The sequence below is a fragment of the Corythoichthys intestinalis genome, chromosome 19 (assembly GCF_030265065.1).
Source record: "Corythoichthys intestinalis isolate RoL2023-P3 chromosome 19, ASM3026506v1, whole genome shotgun sequence".
Classification (NCBI taxonomy): domain Eukaryota; kingdom Metazoa; phylum Chordata; class Actinopteri; order Syngnathiformes; family Syngnathidae; genus Corythoichthys; species Corythoichthys intestinalis.
In genome coordinates, this window is record NC_080413.1 from 32,664,274 (window position 1) to 32,685,850 (window position 21,577).

Below are 21,577 nucleotides of genomic sequence, written 5' to 3' on the forward strand. Positions count from 1 at the left end.
GTAAGTGTTCTATATATAAATTCTAGATTTACAGAGAGGAACATTAAAATTTATTGTTAGTGTTATGGAATTGAATTAACCACATTTTATAATTGTGCTTTTTGTTGTTCAAACAATTGTTGCACAAGGTCACAAGTAGCAGGACTCTGCGTTTTTCAAGTTTTCTTGAGTTCTTAGAGAGAGAAAAAAAAAAGGATAAAACCCAACTATGTCTATACAGTACTTGGATATGAAATTAATCATAATCTGCTCAATATTGCATTACAGGAGATGTCACTCTAATGCTTAAAACACATTGTGTATATTTACTTTTCTATTAAGACTTATTTTCAAATAATACTGTACTTTGATAATAATTGTCTCTCTCGCTCTAAAAATACAAGTTGTCTTTTGGAAATATTATAGTTTAGAAACCACAAGATTTATGAAATCTAAAATTTTATATTAGGAATTTTCTGATATTTTGAAGTAATGAAACTAGTGCTGCAATGATTAATTGATTAACTCGGGTAATTCGATGAGAAAAAAGCTTCAAATCAATTTTTGCTGCTTTGGGTATTCGTTTAATTAGAGTGGTGTTGTAATGGCTTGTTTTGAAAGTGTTTGCATTTAATTTTAGTGATTTGGTGGAGACACTGTCCTCTAGTGGCAACAGAGAATATTAGATTAGTCATTTAACATGACGGAATCCAGCTGCTCACTGTTAAGACCAACGTAAGGTAAGTTTTTGTTTGAGCTAATATGTTTTTTTATGCATTCATAATTTAGTTTATAGGTATATTTAGCTGGTTTGCGTGGGAATATTGGTTTTGAACAATAGGTTAAGAGCATTATAAAATAAAGTTAGCATTTTGTAGCATTTAAGCTAGCGGACTTTTGCTATGCAAGTTAGCCAATTGTTCTTTTGTTGTACTAAGCTAGCGGACTTTTGCTATGCAAGTTAGCCAATTGTTCTTTTGTTGTACTTAGATCCTTGTTTATTATTTTGTAACGTTTGAGGCTAAGCTTTAGTATTTATTTTTAAATGAAAATGAATTTCTGCATAGTTTGAAAAAACACTTGAGAAATTTTTTTGTATGTATTCGCATTTAATGCTCTTTTGAAAGTGCAATTTCAGCAAGCTTTTGTTTTAATCTCCTAAAATTAATTCTGCACCACATTAAATGTTCCTAATCAGATTACTCGAATATTCAAACTAACTAGTTGATAGATTAATCGACTACTAAAATAATTGATAGATGGAGCCCTAAATGAAATTAGAATTTGAAGTTTTGTCTGTTTAATTTACTGCACTTACTGATTTTTTTGTTGACGGTTACAGTATTGCTATAGAGGTAGTTTGTGCATGTATAGTATCAAAATTAAAATCTGAGTACAGTGACTCACTAAAACACATTTGTCACCGACATAAAGGACGAAATGTTATATTTGAAATAGCTCTGAGTATGATTAAAAAAAAAAAAAAAAAAAAAAAAAAAAACACCACTGCATTTGCATCATCTACAACCCCAATTATGTTTTACAAGATTGCATTTTATAGTTCAGATGCACCAAAATACAGTATTGGCCCTTGAAGGTATTTTATTGCCCTATTGTGTTTCTGACAATACTTTTGGAACTGCATTGTGGCCTCCTGTGTGTATGGATGTGGAAGGCACAGATGCCATTTTTTTTTTTTGCAGCTGGAGCATAGCAGGCTTTTAGCTGACAGCTGCAAACATGCCAGCAGTTTTATTGTTGCTTAGAGAGAAATTCATATTTTTTGTAATGGCAGGCAGGCAGGCAGGCAAGCAGCACCTACTTGTTACATGGACAGGAGCAAAGACCACAGAATTTCCCTAGATCGTTCAAATTCTTTTCTGCATCCTTCATGTCCTTATTGATTTGGTCCATTCCCTCCTCGATGCGCTCCAGTTGTTCTGATTAAACGCAAGTCATTTATCCCCCGACAGAACGAAGCACGAGAAAAGAGAGTGAGAGAGAGAAAAAGGAAGAGAAAGATAGAGGACAAAGGAGAGAAGACAATAACTTCAGACACTCACTGTGACGAAAGCAAGTAAGACCAAAAAAAAAAAAAAAAAAGGAAAAAACAAAAATAGAACCAAAAAAAAAAAAAAAAAAAAGAGGAAAAACTGGACGCCACCACATATGTGACAACCTCTGAGGCACATTGTCAGTACCTACTTGTTACATGGACATATGAAAAGCCCACAGCATTTCCCTAAATCTTTTAAATTTTTCTCGGCTTCCTTCATGTCTTGGTTGATATGGTTCATGCCATCTTCAACACGATCGAGTTGCTCTGGTCAGGACAAAGGGATGACAGTAGTGGAATGAATGTCATTGGCTGATTGACACAAATATGACTTATGATGAGCAGCAACTGAGTCAGCTGGGTTAATGTGTCTATATCCGTCTTAAGGGAGACGGGAATCCGGGTTTATAATGATTGGCTCAGGAAAAATCAATTGGTGGACTGCATTTTGGGGTCGATAGATTTGTTTTCTTGAGTTAGACGACCCATTCATTTTTGAAAATAGCTTTGCTAAAGATAAGGCAATTCGTGGATGCAGAAGTATACATAGTCACTTTAAACAATAATAACGCACTCTATCTGGTTCCCCGTGAAATACAGGGAGTCCTCTGATTACGATGTCCTTAACCAACAATGTTTCCACTTCATGACGCCCATGTCTCATCTGCCATCAAGTGCCCTGAACCATAGTTTGTAGTGCATAGTGCTTGTCTGTGTTTGAGCGCTGGGAAAAGAGTTGGTTTGTCAATGATGACTATAATGAAAATATTTAGTCAAAGAACAATTTGTTTTTCACAATGTGTGACATTTTTGTGTAGTTAGCCTGCATTGTAGCAGTGTCTGGTTGTGTCACTCATGTGATGTGCTGCATCCCGACTCACCATGAAGTATCCTCTCCAGTCTCCACGCAGGCTTGCGCACATGCAGTGTTGTTTTCATCAACGATGACGATAACGAAATATTTCGTCAACGAACAATTTTTTTATAACATTGACTTCACGGTGACGCGCTGAAAACGTGTCTTAGGAGACTAAAACATAACAAGAAGGATGCCAGTTGTCATCTAACAACAGGAGAACGAGATGAAAATTCACCATGGTTTCCGTCATAAATTCACAATGTGTGATATTTTCCTATTGTATGTGTAGTTAGAACGCTTAATTTCAGTGCTGCGCCTCGCCAACACACACACTTAGTCACCGGCCGGTTAGTCTGTGCCCATTCCAGGCTCATTTTGTGAAACATATCTGTCAGGTGCTGCTTGGTAAGTTTGGTTTATTATCCTGGCTAGATATGCCATGTTGCTTTAGCCTTTAAAGGTCTGTGTTGAGTGATCATCACACACTAAACTAACTTGCAGCATTAGCATAGCGTCCGCGTTAGCATTAGCATTTAGCGCGGTGACTCAGTGTCTTCTTAAACTCTTGGAAAACATTTTACATACAGTTCGTGGCGTCCAGGTGAGTTTAGGTAATTTCAAATAATGTACTGTTTTCCTACTGAGTGTGAATTATCATCATGAAAATGGTGATGTCCTAATAGAGTCTACAATGTAGACTCTACAGGGATGTGCTCATCTGTCATGTTCATTCGAAATTATTGGACACCATTTATTTATTTATTTATGGCCTAAAACTGTGGAAGTTTATAGACGGAAACATTTTGACAATTGCAGACTAAAACTAGACGAAGACGAACGCATTTTGAAATGACTAAAATATGAGTAAGACTAATAAGTATTTTCGTCCAAAAGACTAAGACTAAGATGAAAACTAAAATGGCTGCCAAAAACAACACTGCACAAACGGTAAGATTTTTTTCTTATCATGGCCAGAGAGAATATATGTTGCTTTAGCCTTTGAAGGTCTGTGCTGAGTGATCATCACATACTACATAGTGTTAGCATTAGCATTCACGTTAGCATTAGACTAATAATTGCCAGATCGAATGACGAATCGGGTTGCGTGTATGTTTCAAGGTTACAACGTTGATGTGTCGAGTGGTGTGTTTTCTTGACTGTCGCTAATCGCACCGCATATCGGATGGGAATGAGAGAGAGAGGGTGGAGGAGTTGGTGAGTTGGTTTTGCTGTCGGGTTGCAAATAAACCATTGAAAACAGTACCTCTCCATCCACTTTTCAGCAATATTGGTAAGTACACCCTCTTATTTTATAATTTAATGTATTTTCTTTTTTTTGTACCAAGTATTTTAACGTAAATTCCGATTTTAACAGTGAATCCGACTTGAAATTCGGTTACATCGCCAGCTTAGGAATCATTCTTAGCTCGGGAACTCCCTGTATTCAGGTTTCTTTTCTTGTCCTGTGCGTCCTGTTTTGTAGAAATCAATTGGTACTTTTCACGTAAACTTTTTAACACATTAAAGCACAGGTTCTTTAATTGAATTAAATTCACTGACTTTACTGCTTTTGATGGAGTAAAAAATGTCAGTTTTGCAGATACACTATAAGTAATCATTCAGTAAAAACTTGTTAATTGGTCTTGGTTTTAACTATTTGTTTTTCAAAACTCTTAATTTTAATTTGATGCCCACTGTAAATTTACATTGCACTGAAAAAAAACGTAGATTCAACAATCAGCATTTTCAAAAAACACTTACCTACTCCTTGTAATTCACGTCCTATGTCTATGTTAGGTTGCTTTTCCTTGGGCGACATTTCTTCTAAGTCAAATTTGAGGCATGAAAAGATATTTATCGTACTACTTTTGACTGTTTTAAAAAATGTGATAAGAAAATAGTCCAATTTGTTGAAGTTTTACTCTGAAGGTCAGCTAAACTAATACATAAGTTCATATTTTGTGCCTAATATGATCAGAGGTGGGTAGTAACAAGTTACATTTACTTGAGTAAGTTTTTGAGAAAAATGTACTGCTGTGAGTAGTTATACCATGCCATTCTTTTTCTTTTACTTAGATTTGTGAAGAAGAAACTAATCTTACTTTGTTACTTTGGGCTACACTACAGTCGTTACATTTTTCCTCTTTATTTTACATGTTAGATTTGACCTTATTTTTGCCAGCACAGTGGCTATACCAGTTTCCCCAATGAGATAATCAATAATAACATAAGTCTTTTATACCAATAAGACTTAGCAATACAGTCACATGACCACACACAAGCTTGCAGTCTTAACTCATTTTATCACGCCAGCCCGTTCAATCCGTAGGGTCTTCAAACCACCGTAAAACAAACTATTTCACAACGAGTGCTGCCGTCAACATTATTCAAAAACGTAGATTTCAACCTTTCTCCCAGTTTTTTTTTATTTGGTACCGATAGATCACTGAAGTAGAGATATGATCGTTTTAATTTCATGGTAGGAAATATGTTTTCTCCACCAGAGGGCATTCATGCTCTTTGAATGGGTGATGTTTCATTTATGTGGATTTTTCTAGTCGGAATTTAGCGATTTTTGTGTATGTTTTTGGCCTAATATGGTTATGTAATAGGTTACAGTACAGTATGATAATAAAATAAACGTTCATATACAGGGTGATTGAAAAGTAACTCCCTATTTCATAATACTTATAATTTATTCACATGTTGTATTATTTACTCAATTTCTTTGTGTATGTTATCTGATAGATGGCAATTAAATCCGTGTTTTCATTTTCTGTCCAGATCTGTTAATTTGTTCGTGATTTCATAGCCCTACAGAAATGGATGGATGTAGTTTGGAGATCCGCTGTTCAAGTGCAAAAATGGTAGAGAACCAATATAAGAAGACATGTTTACGTTGAAGCCATAACCTCACAATGTGTATCAATCTGTGATTGATACCCGAAGAAGCGTCCTTCAACAACCCTTCAACTTCCCGGGACTTGAAGGTAGCGCAAGTTGTTCAAGAAATGTTTACCCGTAACCCGAGAAAGTAATTCTTGTAGGGCTTTAAAATCTCAAATAAATGAACAGATCTGGAAAAAAAATTAGACAATAGATTTAATTGCCATACATTAAGGGACATGCACACAAAAATTCAGAACAATGTTACAACACTAGAATAAATTATATGTATTTTTGAAATGGGGAGTTGCTTTTCAATCACCCTGTTGATGACATGCTCAGAAAAAAAATATTACAGTTTTTAAAAAATCAGACATTACTATTAGTATTAGTATTAGTATTCTTATCGCTGAATACTTTTTACTTGTACTTGAGAACTTTTTACTTGTACTTGAGAACATTGCTTGGATGACTACTTTTACTCCTACTTGAGTTCTTACTATCCCTGCATTTTCAATTGTCATTTGTCCGGCGCTCAAAAAATACTGAAGCTAAAATCTTGCAGCTGAAACGACTTGTTGTCTTTGATATTGTTATTACGATGATTGTAATTCTAACGATGTTTATTATTATCTAATACAACTACTGTACTGGTGTGGCTTCAACACATGCTATCTGCTGCAAGCTTGTTGCTAATCAGTACGTGTAAGATGGCACAATTTTGTAAACGCATAAATGCAAGTGTAGGTTTTTGGTTGTTTGTTTTCAGGTGGAAAACGCTGTTAGGCAAGGGAAGACATTTTGATGTGGCTCACAACAACACTTACAGAACGTTGATGGACAGAAATCGAGACTACGTGCGCTCTACTTTGATGATGGAAGGCTCGACTTATGCTCCACCTTAGTTAAATTTTTAAATTGTGATTTATTGACCTGTTTTGCACATACACCAATTGTTTTAAATAAAACAAGAAATGGAATAATGTTTTCCAACAATGTGACAACAAAATCCTTGTCAGCCCTTCTGCATTCAGCAACTGTAATATTAATTGTAATTTCGCCTCGTTTTGGTCACTCAAGTGGCCGGTGTATCAATCTACACCTCATGTTAACACAGGCTGCACAGGTTGTTAGAATTTTGTCCACGAATGATCAACGAAGTGATAAGAAAAAACATACAATCTTTCAGGTGGATCCTTAGGTTTAAAGTAGGGCTGTCAAACGATTAAAAATTTTAATCGAGTTAATTACAGCTTAAAAATTAATTAATCGTAATTAATCGCAATTAATCGCAATTCAAACCATCTATAAAATATGCCATATTTTTCTGTAAATTATTGTTGGAATGGAAAGATAAGACACAAGATGGATATATACATTCAACATACGGTACATAAGGACTGTATTTGTTTATTATAACAATAAATCAACAAGATGGCATTAACATTATTAACATTCTGTTAAAGCGATCCATGGATAGAAAGACTTGTAGTTCTTAAAAGAAAAATGGTAGTACAAGTTATAGAAATTTTATATTAAAACCCCTCTTAATGTTTTCGTTTTAATAAAATTTGTAAACTTTTCAATCAAAAAATAAACTAGTAGCCCACCATTGTTGATGTCAATAATTACTTACACAATGCTCATGGGTGCTGACGCCTATAAAATCGGTCGCACCCAAGCGCCAGCAGAGGGCAGCAAAACTCCATAAAACACAACTAACAAGTGAGCGTTTCACTGTACCGTCATTTAAATCTGTCTGAGCGGGACATCTGCGTTAATTGCGTCAAATATTTTAACGTGATTAATTAAAATAATTAATTAACGCCCGTTAACGCGATAATTTTGACAGCCCTAGTTTAAAGCACTTAACTTATTGTCTACTCCTGGTTTCGATTTAAGGTGTACGGCAAGGTAGATCCACAGTGGCGCATTGTAGCTACTAGCTGGTCGCTGATCAAAACATTCCACTTCCAACCACATATAGTGGGGAGAACAAGTATTTGATACACTGCCAATGGGTTTTCCCATTGGCAGTGTATCAAATACTTGTTCTCCCCACCGTATAGGCATTTCCGGGAGTTCACGCACAGTCAGAAAGTCTTGTAATCTCATCTACGTCGTGTTGAATCCATTTTGAATCCAGATTCCGTGGGTTCCTCTGGTTTGATTTTGCTGTTTTAACTTTGTCAACACTCTGCTTACTTCAACCGCACTTCCATTGTTTTGTCTAAACCGGAAGTTTGGAGCAGAAATTGTCAAGGACGGCGCCGCCCATGTTTCGCTCAGGAAACTTGTCAATAAGTACTTTTGAAATAGTGAGTTGCTTTACAATCACCGTGTAGACAACATGCTGAGAACAAATATTTATCATTAGGAGTGGGAACCTCTTGGTACCTCACGATACGATACGATTTGCGATGCAAAGCTCACGATAACGATGATCTGACGGTATAGCGATACAATGATTTTCAATGCATTGGTCAAGAAATCATTCTAGAATATTCTACAAAAAAACTAATGAACAGAAAAACAAGCTTCTGTTGTGAATTAGAATGAGTTTATGACTTGTAGACGTTCAATCCATTTGAAGTGGGAGGGTGGCAGCGAAAGAACGAATGTTCATTCGCTGCCATCCCTCCCACTTCAAACGGACTGAACGTCTATGGTCGTCAGTGGCAGCCAATGCCAGGCAATGAGTAATTTTGGACCATTTAAGGTCATTTACCTGTTGATTTTCCGTTATTTCCTGTTGATTTTGGGGTATTTTATGGGTCACTTGTTGTTTATTTTGCGTTAGAAAAACAGGAAGTGACCTGGGAATCACCCAAATTGAATAGGCAGTGACTCAAACTCAACAGTAAATGCCCTAAAATGAAAAGCAAGTGACCTGTAAATGCCCTGAAAATTGGACTAAATGACTGAGAATGCTCTGGTTTTGAATGAATTTAGAATTTTTTTTTTTTTTTTAAGTGTCACCTTTTTAAAACGATATCTCGATTCTTGACAGGAGCATATCGATAACCTTTTGGGATCCAAAGTATCACGATACTATATATCACCATTTCGATATTTTGTCACACCCCAATTTATTGTAGTTATTAAAAAAAAAAAAAAAAATCAGACATTACTTGAGTATTCTTTTCACCGAATACTTTTTTTACTTATACCTGAGTACAGTGAGTACAACGCAATATCGCACTTCAAAATTTGCGTCCTCAGTCTATCGCAGATGTTAAGATATATATATGCACCTGTACATGTAAAAAAAATTTTTTCCCTTTTATATGGATGTCATTTATATCATAAGTATTACAATTGCAGTGCTTAAAAACATTTATCAAAATATTATAAATAGAGATGATCCTAAATAGATGATGATGGCATCCCGATCGATCGGCATCGATCGGGTCCGATCACGTCATTTTCAAAGTATCGGAATCGGCAAAAAAATATCGGACATGCCTTTTTTTAATATATATATATATTTTTTAATTAAATTGTTTTCTAATTGTATTTAACGTTACAGACATAATATGTTACACTCATCCAGAGTCTTTAGCTTAGGCTTAAGGTAGGGTAATCAAATTTATCCCGTTAACGGCGGTAATTAATTTTTTAAAAAATTTATCACGTTAAAATATTTAACGCAATTAACGCATGCGCTGCACGACCCACTCACGCATTGTCGTGTTCAATCTGTAATGGCGCCGTTTTACCTATATATAGAGCTAAAAGGCAGCGTGAAATGAATAGAGTGAATTTTGGCAACCTTTGGAGCCTTTTTTTAATTGGCTAAAGCCTTACAATCCCTCTCCCTACGATTAGAAATATTTTGGGAAGCAATGTGGGGAAGAAAGGTAGTTATTGATCTTTTTCTTAACACCCTATGTTATTTCCCAACGCAGAGAAGATATATCAATTGGTACCACTACGCACATTCATGGTTGCACTTCCCATCATGCATTTGGGCAGAACAGTTAAATGGCTACAGTATCATTTACTGAAAGCTCAACAAATACACTAGATGGCAATATTTAGTCACAATATAGAAAATCACATTTTCCTTTAAGAATTACAAGTCTTTCTATCCGTGGATCCCTCTCACAGAAATAATGTTAATAATGTAAATGCCATCTTGAGGATTTATTGTCATAATAAACAAATACGGTACTTATGTGCTGGATGTTGAATGTATATATTTGTCTGAGTTTTATTCATTTTTTTCTTAATGCATTGCCAAAATATATATAATCGGGAAAAATGATTGGAATTGAATCGGGAGCAAAAAATAAGCAATCGGATCGGGAAATATCGGGATCGGCAGATACTCAAACTAAAACGATCGGGATCGGATCGGGAGCAAAAAAACATGATCGGAACAACCCTAATTATAAACATATAAGGTTTATTTTTTTCTGTAATTATACTTTGGGAAAAAAGGAGGAAAACAGCTTATATGTATCTCTTTCTAATACTTTTAAATCTGAATAAATACTTTGGAAAAAAAAAGGACATTTAAAAAAAAAAAAAAGCATTTTTTGGATGACTACCTTTACTCTTACTTGGGTAATATTATTTTTATATAACGCTGCTCTTATTTGAGTAAATTTTTGGCTACTCTACCCACCTCTGAATATGATTATTACTTAATTTTCTTATTGCAATGGAAGAATTGAACGGTCCTCCCTCACAAAAAAATCTTCATGTTGCTGTGTTGTCAAGGCACTTTCATAATGGCCCTTGCCCATGCTGATGTGGTGGATGGTATTTTGGTGACTGTTCATAGCAAAGACTTCCAAGCGCCACACGTGACAGCATGTGAATTATGGAGCGTATTCATCAATTAGTTGTATTCCGAGTTGTAAAATTCCTGGTTCTTACGCAAACATATGCAGTGCATCCGTTTTGTGTAGCGCTTGTCCTCGTCAGGGTCACAGGAGCGTTGTAGCTGAGCGCAGCTGACTTTTAAGTGATTCAATGTTTTGACATGCAACAGTCGAGAGCATGTTACGCTTATTAAAGAGTGTTGCACGAAAGCTGTAAAGTCAGCTGCTGTAAAGGTTCCGGAGTCCCGTGGGTGATGGCTGACACAAACCGACGGTCAGAGGACCAATAGGAACATTTATGTCCCTGTTGGTGCAATTAATGGTCTTTCACGGCACACATAATTTTTTTTTTTACCAGCATTTCAGGGAAGCTCAAGCCCTGTGTCCATACCAGAGCTAAGAGATGCTTTTCATGCTTTCAGTAGAGTTATTCAATACACACGGAGACAAGCTACTTATAACCAGGGATTTTACAAAGCAGGAAATGGGTTGACTGAAAAGTATTTTGTCATTACCAGCTAAATCGATCGTTTTTCTTCAACCATTCTTCTTGAATCTGGAATATCGGGGCCTTTGAGCTTATCTCAGACTTCTTTGAAAACCACTTCGAATATTGTACTTTGTAGTGTGCTCTTATGTTCATTTTACAAAAAATAAGGACGATACATTCTGATGTTAAGACACAGGTTGTTGTCACTGTGGTGGTCGGCTTATATATCAGTGTTTTGGCACTTTCAAGATGTCCAGCTGCTGTCCGTTTTGGTAAATGGAAATTAAAAAAAGAAACAAAGCTTCAGCAAAGAGCAAAGAAAACCTTCAAAGACAATTGCTAAAAAAGAAAGAAAGATTAAAAGAAGCTGGAAATTAGAATTGCTTTCAGCAAAGAAACGATCGTAACCAAAACCACTGGCAAAAATAATGCAAATTGTGGAGAAACTGAATTAGTTCAAATATAATTAAAAGAATCAAGCAACTTTACATAAGCAGTCAATTTTTGGCACAAGTAAACAATACATTCCCGCATATGAATAAAATATAAGTAAATGTGCTACTAGAATGTGAATATAGTTTAGTTTATACAGAATTGTACAATTTTTATCTAAATTATGGCTTAACATTGCACCGCCATCTGGCTGCTTGCACACTTACCTCCTTGTTCATCCAACATGACCAAAGTCCTAATGCCGGCATCTTTGCTCTACTCCCCAAGGACAGGCAGGTAGCAAGGTAGCGTGAGGTAGGGACAAAAAAATAAATGAAGTAGAGGTCAGTAATGAGGCAATGTCGCCTTCGAGAGTTAGTGGAAACTGAAAGATATTTGCTGGTATAAGCCATTCCTACATTCCATTTTCCCCTCAGTGCCTCCGACCATTTTTCTTTGCTACTTTTTAGTGAAGGATAGGAAATTGCCAATTTTGTTCGGCAGCTATTTCGCTCTAGGATACTCTTTCAGAGCACTGAAAATACTCAACAATCTTATTAAGCCTTAAAATGAACAATCGTGACATGTTTTACTCCAGCCAAGGAATGGTGATTGACGTCTTGTAAGACCTACCTTAGCAACCAGACTCAAGTGTCTGCATGCAATTAACCGTCAAACAACATATTAAGCGTATCTATTCTTAGCCAACTGCTGAAAATAAACCCCATCCGTGTTATAATTTACTACTACCCAACTATTAATTTTCTAAGCTGCTGTCCTCATCAAGGGCACTTTCATACCTGTCTCGTTTGGATCGTTTGTTCCGACACAGGGAGAATTTCCCCCAAAAGAATGGTTTGTTTGGGCATATGTGAACACAGCGGATGCGTGACATAACGACCGAACCCATAGCGCTTAGATGAGGTCGTCTTGGTTCGTTTTTTTTTGTGTGTTTTTTTTTTTTTTTTTAAAGCTGTCCTGTTCAGCTGTTTGACATGGAGAATGGAATTATAACTGTTATGGGGGGTCATGGGGGAACAGAAGAAAAGAAAAGAAACTAGGGCTGTCAAACGATTAAAATTTTTAATCGAGTTAATTACAGCTTAAAAATTAATTAATCGTAATTAATCGCAATTAATCGCAATTCAAACCATCTATAAAATATGCCATATTTTTCTATAAATTATATATATATATATATATATATTCTGTTAAATAAATTGTTGGAATGGAAAGATAAGACACAAGATGGATATATACATTCAACATACGGTACATAAGGACTGTAGTGGGTATTTCACTCTACTGTCATTCAAATCTGTCTATACTGTCCTCACTCCGAAGCGTCTACTTTTTCCAAAGCTAGACAGCTAGTGAACGACGCCTTAATAATCAGACTTCTTCCTTTTTCATCTGATTTATAAATAAAATGGCCTCAAACCATTGTCCTCTTTAGACTGTCGTAAAACTACAAAAAAAAAAAAAAAAATTACACAAGCATTGCATTAGCAACAACGTTAGCTTAGCACGCTATACAGGTTCACTAAACATAAAAAAAAAAAAGCGTCTCATACAAAAAATATAACATTTCGCTTACTAACATAATATGTACATTCTTTACAACAACCATACTTACGGACAAATCTTGTCCAAGGATCATATAAGCACAACATTACAACGTAGGCGTCAGCCCGAGACGCCGTGCAGCCATATTGAACTGGCAAGAAAACAATAAACCATGTCGCAAAGCGACCACAAGAGTTCGCTGTTAGACAGCACAAAAAGCCTTGCTGTAAAACTTACCAAAAGGCAGAATACTGTCTGAGCGGGACATGTGCGTTAATTGCGTCAAATATTTTAACGTGATTAATTTAAAAAATTCATTACCGTGCGTTAACGCGATAATTTTGACAGCCCTAAAAGAAACACAAGAAAAGAAAGAAAAGAAACAACAACAAGAAATACATTGAACGCCTACACTAACTATGAATATGTCGGTGCTATCGTCAGCTAGATGTATTTCCGGTTGACACCATGTGGAGGGCCTGTTGACCAGGGAAAGAAGGGGAGGAGGGTGAGGGAGTCTATAAGCTAAGTGATTGGGAGGGGTGGAGAGTACACAAATCAGCTCTGTGATCTAGTAATCGCAATCAGTAATCTTGTGAATCCCTTGTGAGTGTAAGTCCATTGGCAACCGACCCTACGCTGCCCAATCGCCAAACCCTGGGGCCGGGATCCCCCACCCGAGCGCGCTCAATCACATCCTGCTGCACGCAAGCCCCACCAAACTTGTTTACTCATTTACGCTCAGGTGAGCTAAAATACAATTAGTGAGGGGAACATTACAAAATTTATATCAGTCATGTTAAAAAGTCGTAGGCTTATAATCGTGATCACCATCATTGTAATTACCTTACACCCGTGCTGAGGTTAGCATGTTAGCAAGAAACTAATTAGAATATTTGCTTTCTCAACATAATTGATGATTAGTATTGATTGCAAGAAGGAAGGTCATTTAGGCAGGAAACAAGCAAAAAAATAAACCGTTCCCTGGAGGATAACAACACTGTCAGTCTGAGGAACTGCTATGAAATTCCCAGCAACTGATTTGCATGCAAAAAAAATCACACAGATAATTATGTGTATCTGAAAAGTTAAGCTCTTTTTGTCTTAACCACAGAAATGGGAAGTTTCCTTGCAGTATTAACCCAAAAATACCACTTCAAATGGTGATCGAAAAGTTTCCTCCATTTCTTTTTCATTTGGACATCTCCATGACAGCACCACATCGATCAACACAGCTATTAGTGACTGATCGGATGGGCTGGCTTCATGTTTTTAAAATAGTTTTTCTGCAAGAGAGTGTACTGAAACCTGATTGTCCGCAATCCTGCTTACTACTTCGAAATGCTGAGCAACACACGAGTATGTAGCACCTGGCTCGGCCTGATAGGCATAAATACGATTATACGGTCTCGGTGTATACACACTAAAGTAATCTAGCATGCATGAATGCCCCTCCAACCCCCCCATCTGCTGTCTCAGCAATTTGGGACGAAAGCCATATTGATGTTCGAGAGGCGAGAAGGGAGCAATAAGGGAACACTGGAGTATAAATTATTCTGTAATTCAGCACGTCTACATGTGGGAGAAATCCCAAAGTAGAAGAAATATGCCTCTTGGGGGACTCCTAAGCAAGGAGTAATCATAATCACAAGTAGGCAGAGAAATAGCTCAACTGATTTTGCTCATTTTAAGGTCTAAGATGAGATAGATTTACGCAATTTAATACTTTATTTAGGCAAAGTTAGAAAGTCACTGTGCTGCAATTCATTGAACCCCTCGAAATGTCACTACATGCTACATGCTGGCATCCATAATTATTGTTTATGTACAGTTGTATGAAAAAGTATCTGAACCTTTTGGAATTTCTCACATTTCTGCATACAATCACCATCAAATATGATTTGATCTTTGTCAAAATCACACAGATGTAAAAACAGTGCCTGCTTTAACTAAAACCACCCAAACATTTATAGATTTTCATTTTTTAATGAGGATAGCATTCAAACAAAGTCGCGTGGGGGGAAAAATAAGTAGGTGAACCCTCTGCCTAAGGACACTTAGAGAGGAATTGAAACCAATTTTTACCAAACAATTTAAGTCAGGTGTGTGCCCAATCACTGGTGAGTGGTTTAAAGCTGCCCTGCCCACTATAAAACACACACCTGGTAAGAATTGTGTTGATGTGAAGCATTGTCTGATGTGCATCATGGCTCGGTCAAAAGATCTGTCTGAAGACCCGCGAATAAGGATTGTTGATTAGTATAAAGCTGGGAGAGGTTACAAAACCATCTCTAAAAGTCTGGGTGTTAATCAATCGACAGACAGAGAAGTTGTCTACAAATGGAGAGAGTTTGACACTGTTGCTTCTCTCCCAAGGAGTGTCCTTCCACCAAAAATGACGCCAAGAGTTAAAAAAAGAACCCTAGGGTGTCTGCTAAAGACTTACAGAATTCACTGGCGCTGTCCAATATCTACGTATGTGCACACATCAACTATATGTAAAACAATGGCCAAGAATGGTGTTCATGGGAGGCCTCCACGGAGGAACCCACTACTGTCTAAAAAAAAACAAAACAACAACATTGTTGCTCGTTTAATGTTCGAAAAAAGGCACTTGGACACTCCACATAAGATTTGTCAAAATATTTTTTGGACTGATGAAACCAAAGTTGGATTGTTTGGGAGTAACAACGTTATTTGTGGAGGAAAATTGGAACAGCTCACCTACATCAACACCTCAACACCACCGTAAAGCATGGTGAAGGGAGCATCATGATTTGGGGCTGTTACCTCAGGCCCTGGACAACTCAATATCATTAATGGAAAAATGAATTCAAAAGTTTATCAGGATGTTTTGCAGGAAAACCTGAGGCCGTCTGTCAGACAGCTGAAGCTAAAAAGAGGATGGATGCTTCGACAAGACAATGATCCAAAACACAGGAGTAAATCAAATTCAGAATGGTTTCAGAAGAACAAAATACCCGTTCTGAAGTGGCCAAATCAACGTCCAGACTTGAACCCCATTGAGATACTGTGGCATGACCTAGAGAAAGCGATTCATGCCCGACATCCCAGGAATCTGACTGAAGTACAGTTTTGTAGAGAAGAATGGGCCAAGATTAGTCCTGACTGATGTGCCACACTGATCTGCAGCATTTACAGGGAGTATCTGGTTGAAGTTAATGCTAACAAAGGGGGGGGGGGGGGGGGGGGGGCACAAAGTATTAAATGTGATGGTTCACTTCCTTATTTTCCTTCTTCTGTTAGTGTCATTGCATACTGTCCTCATGAAAAAAGGAAAACCTATAAATGGGTGGTGTTAGTTAAACCAGACATTGTTTTTTTCATCTGTGTTAAATATTTTGACAAAGATCAGATCACATTTGATGGTCATTTTATGCAGAAATGTGACTTTTTCATACCACTGTAGTTTACACCCTTACAGAAACACGACATTTTTCAAAAGCATACCTTTTGCATGGAAGTGTTGGTTGACAAATGAATTTATGGTTTCTAAATAAAGTGTGTTTGCTGGTCACAGTTGTGTTGATGTACATATGCACTTTCTAGCAAAGCATTAGGATTAGCGCGTTGTTTTTAGTAATAGAAAATCTGTATGTGTATTTTAATATTCTTGGTTTTGGCTTGTAAATAAAGTTGTCGCGTTAACAAAGGGTCAAATAGACTGTTATCAAAGGATTTCAGTTAATCATCACTTAAGATCCTTAGCCATACTTGTTTGCAGCAATTCGCTAAATTGATTTAAGCTCACCTAATGGCAAGAATGTGTAGCCTAGTTTTGCCAGTGGTGAAATGTAACAAAGTAAAAGTAATTTGTTACTGTACTTAAGTAAATGTTTTGTGTATCCGTACTCAGTAGCCCGGGAAGTGGGGTGCTCAGAATGCAGCACCCCCTGGTGTTGGGAAGGGGGAAAAAGTGTTTCGGTAGATTATTTTTGTTGTTGTTGTTTTGGTTAGGAATAAACCAAAAAACAAAACATATTGAAACAATGGCGTATTTAAATATATATGTTGGAAAAGTTTTTGTTGTTATTGTTGGTAATAATATAGTCCCCACCTGATACCTTGCTTGCTACCAGGTCAAGTTGAATAAGGCACTATTGGAATGGAAAAGTTGACAATGGAGGCTTTAACATGGCGCAAAAAAACAAATTAACGTATTTTTTCTTTACAAAAACAGCAAAATTTTCAAAAACTTCATTAGAAAATGAAGATGATGAAGTTTATAGTTGTGCCCAGCGAGGAAAAGTTAGCTTCAGATTTAGACCGTGGAGAACATCAAATAGGTAAGACACGCTTGCATTGTAGCCATATTATTGTTTATTATTACTGTTTAGCTGCCACCGTGCAGAGCGCTGTTGGATATTTGTGTGCAATTTATTTTAGTGTATTGAAAAGTGGGTGTTAAACCGATGCTAATTGGACATTTTAGTTTTCATAAGTGTTTGTGTGTCGTTGCGCCGTCTAGCAGCGGGGATTTGCATTATGATGCACGAGCGCTTTCATTTCCAAGACAAAAACTCCAACACACACTGTAGGTAAAATAGAACGCCACCTTTGTAGTAGCTTAGTAATAGTAACTAAGCTATCCAGCATGCCTGTGTACTGCCATTGTGCATGCCTTGTGTGGAGAAAAACGCGAGCATGACACATTTCCACAGAAACGGCTGTTTTTGGATGGGAAAAACAAAATAAGATCCTCAGTACCCCCTGCTGTGTGTGAATTCCAGTGCCACTGTCTGTACTTTACTTGAGTACAAAAATGAAGTACTTTTTAATTTAACTTCACTACATTTTACAGCGTGTATCTCTACTTTTACTCCACTACTTGTTAAATTGTCGCCTGTATTACACGTTACTTATATTTTTTTTCTCACTGTGAATTGATAGCTTCGTTTTCATGCTTCTGGCACAATGTAGAAGCCCCGTGCAACTATACCGTAATTGAGCACTAGAGGCAGCAACATGAGTACAAGTAAGATTAGGCAAGTGAACAAGATATTGACCAACAGCGAGCAGCGCGCCTTCAGTGGGTGAGCGCTGAACACTCTTGTACAGTAAGTGGGGGTATGCACTAAACTAGAGCATGGATTTTTCTATTATTATTTTACTTGAATTAAATCTTTCTTACATCCTTGTACTTTTACTTAAGTATTTTTTTGCCACCGTATCTGTACTTTTACTTAAAGCAACGCTTTGTTACTTTCAATTTTAGTCAATTTTACCGACGCCAGTGGACAAAAGCGGTAGTGTTTTGCCTTAAGGAAGACTGCGTTGGGCATGAGGACCAGCGCACACCTGATCACCTAAAATCATGATGGTTGCCTGCAGATGGATTAAACAACATTTCTGTTTCCAGCGGCTGTGTGAAGGATAAAAAGTAATAAGGTAATGAATCCAGTTGTGGCTAAACGATAGCATATGACGGTTAGCAACCGTGTGGCTTAGTGTGGCTAAACCCCCGACCCCACCGGAACTCGTCAGCAATGTTTATTCTGTATATCCTGGTTGCTGCTCTTCCTATTTCCTCCTCAGACAAAACTTTTTGTCTCTGCTGCTCTGCCATCTTTGCAGATTTCGCATTAATGAATATAATGAATGGGGGAAAGGGGAAGTGATGTATGCCTTAAAGCAGTCAGCGCATTTTCTTTTTGTGCGGCAGGGTTCCTGCCACCCTTCTTAAAGTTAATTAGTGCCGGTACCGATAGAGACCCCCTCAAGATATAAAAGAGGTATCATTCGACTAGTTGTCAGTTGACATATCATCACAAATGTTATGAAAATATTTTATAAAGGTTGAAAGTAGAGATGTCCCGATCGATCGGGTCCGATCACGTCATTTTCAAAGTATCGGAATCGGCAAAAAAATATGGGACATGCCTTTTTTTAATATATATATATTAGGGCTGTCAAACGATTAAAATTTTTAATCGAGCAATTAATCGCAATTCAAACCGTCTATAAAATATGCCATATTTTTCTGTAAATTATATATATATTCTGTAAAATAAATTGTTGGAATGGAAAGATAAGACACAAGATGGATATATACATTCAACATACGGTACATAAGGACTGTAGTGGGCATTTCACTCTACTGTCATTTAAATCTGTCTATGCTGTCCTCACTCCGAAGCATCTACTTTTTCCAAAGCTAGACAGCTAGTGAACGACGCCTTAATAATTAGACTTCTTCCTTTTTCATCTGATTTATTAATAAAATGGCCTCAAACCATTGTCCTCTTTAGATCGTCGTAAAACTACAAAAAAAAGTACACAAGCATTGCATTAGCAACAACGTTAGCTTAGCACGCTATACAGGTTCACTAAACATAAACAAAAAGCCTCTCATACAAAAAATATAACATTTCGCTTACTAACATAATATGTACATTCTTTACAACAACCATACTTACGGACAAATCTTGTCCAAGGATCATATAAGCACAACATTATCAGCCCGAGACGTCATGCAGCCATATTGAACTGGACTGAAAACAATAAACCATGTCGCAAAGCGACCACAAGAGTTCGCTGTTGGACAGCACAAAAAGCCTTGCTGTAAAACTTACCAAAAGGCAGAATACTTTCTGAGTGGGACATGTGCGTTAATTGCGTCAAATATTTTAACGTGATTAATTTAAAAAATGTAATTACCGTGCGTTAACGCAATAATTTTGACAGCCCTAATATATATATATTTTAATCAAATCGTTTTCTAATTGTATTTAACGTTACAGACATAATGTGTTACACTCTTCCAGAGTCTTTAGTTTAAGCTTAAGGTAGGGTTATCAAATTTATCGCGCTACCGCCGAGAATGAATAATTTTTACATTTATCACGTTACAATATTTAACGCAATTAACGCATGCGCTGCACGACCCACTCACGCATTGTTGCGTTCAATCTATAATGGCGCCGTTTTACCCATATAGTATATAGAGCTAAAAGGCAGCATAAAATGAGTAGAGTGAATTTTGGCAGCCTTTGGAGCCTTTTTTTTTAAATGGCTAAAGCCTTACAATCCCTCTCCCAACGATTAGAATAATAGTGGGAAGCAAGGTAGTAGTTGATCTTTATCTTAACACTCTATGTTAATTCCCAACGCAGAGAAGATCTATCAATTGGTACCATGACGCACAGTCATGGTTGCACTTCCCATCATGCATTTGGGCAGAAGTTAAATGGCTACAGTATCATTTACTGAAAGCTCAAGAAATACACTAGATGGCAATATTTAGTCACAATATACAAAGTCACATTCATCCTTTAAAAATTACAAGTCTTTCTATCCGTGGATCCCTTTTACAGAAAGAATGTTAAAAATGTAAATGCCATCTTGAGGATTTATTGTCATAATAAACAAATACAGTACTTATGTACTGTATGTTGAATGTATATATTCGTCCGAGTTTTATTCATTTTTTTCCAAATGCATTGCCAAAATTTATATGATCGAGAAAAATTATCGGGAATGATTGGAATTGAATTGGGAGCAAAAAAAAAAAAAAAAAAGCAATCGGATCGGGAAATATCGGGATCGGCAGATACTCAAACTAAAACGATCGGGATTGGATCGGGAGCAAAAAAAAAACATGATCGGAACAACCCTAGTGTAAAAGTTACCTAGTGTTGCTTTATGCAAAAAAAGTGAGGTTTTTTTGGGGGGGGGGGGTAAATTACAATATACAAGTGGTATAAAATATCACATACACCTCAAATTCTGACCTGCAATAATGCTGCAGCATTAATAGCACACATAATTTGCTATGTTGACATTCAGGGTTTAGTTCATAAGATGGTAAAATATAAACAAATGATCAATACCACCTTGAGATCCTTTCCTACATGCCTATGTCTCTCCCTCCTCATTTTCCCCATCAACCTCCCCACTTTATTCATCTACATCTGCCCTAGGTAATTCACTGTCTTTTCCTAATTTACTGCTGTGTCATTTACTAGCCTTGAATTTTGCATGAGCAAATAATTGTTTGCATAAATGCTTATTTTTCTTAATGAGCAGACAATTAAAAGACAATTTAAGAATTTGCAGCCCCAAGCTGTAGAATGTTAGTTCAAGCATGGACACTTTGCTATGGGAACATAAAAAGCCTACCATGTGACTTTGAAACCATAATTGAAAAAAGTTTTACCTCTTCCACCAGCTGCAGCATACGACGGGTGCTTTCCAGGGACTGTGGGACAGAAGGAAAAACCAGTGTCACATTTTTAGACATGTCATAAAAATATCAATATGTCATAAGACTCAACAAATAAAACCAGACAATAATGTATGTTCCACAAAAAAAATTTATCACTATTAAGCAAAGGTCTTTTCGTTTAAATGGAATACACACATCATGATCACAATTATGACAAATGTTTACAGTCTTGACAGTTTCAGAAATTATTTTCTTAGGATAACTGTGCACAAATAGTATAATGTAATCAAGAGTT

The 21,577-nt window shown here is 36.7% G+C and overlaps 1 protein-coding gene across 3 annotated transcripts in view; it reads right to left on the minus strand.

The window, feature by feature from the left end:
- snap25a (synaptosome associated protein 25a) overlaps positions 1–21,577 on the minus strand; it is a 99,583-nt gene that overhangs the window by 17,052 nt on the left and 60,954 nt on the right. For 2 of the 3 annotated variants that reach the window (XM_057822310.1, XM_057822311.1), the window contains 3 exons: positions 21,274–21,315; positions 11,759–11,807; positions 1,802–1,919 (listed from right to left, as the gene is read on the minus strand). In XM_057822310.1, coding sequence (XP_057678293.1) covers positions 1,802–1,919; positions 11,759–11,807; positions 21,274–21,315 — 209 coding nt within the window. Of the gene's footprint in view, positions 1–1,801; positions 1,920–2,184; positions 2,303–11,758; positions 11,808–21,273; positions 21,316–21,577 lie in introns of all 3 variants that reach the window. The other variant, XM_057822312.1, reaches the window with a different exon arrangement.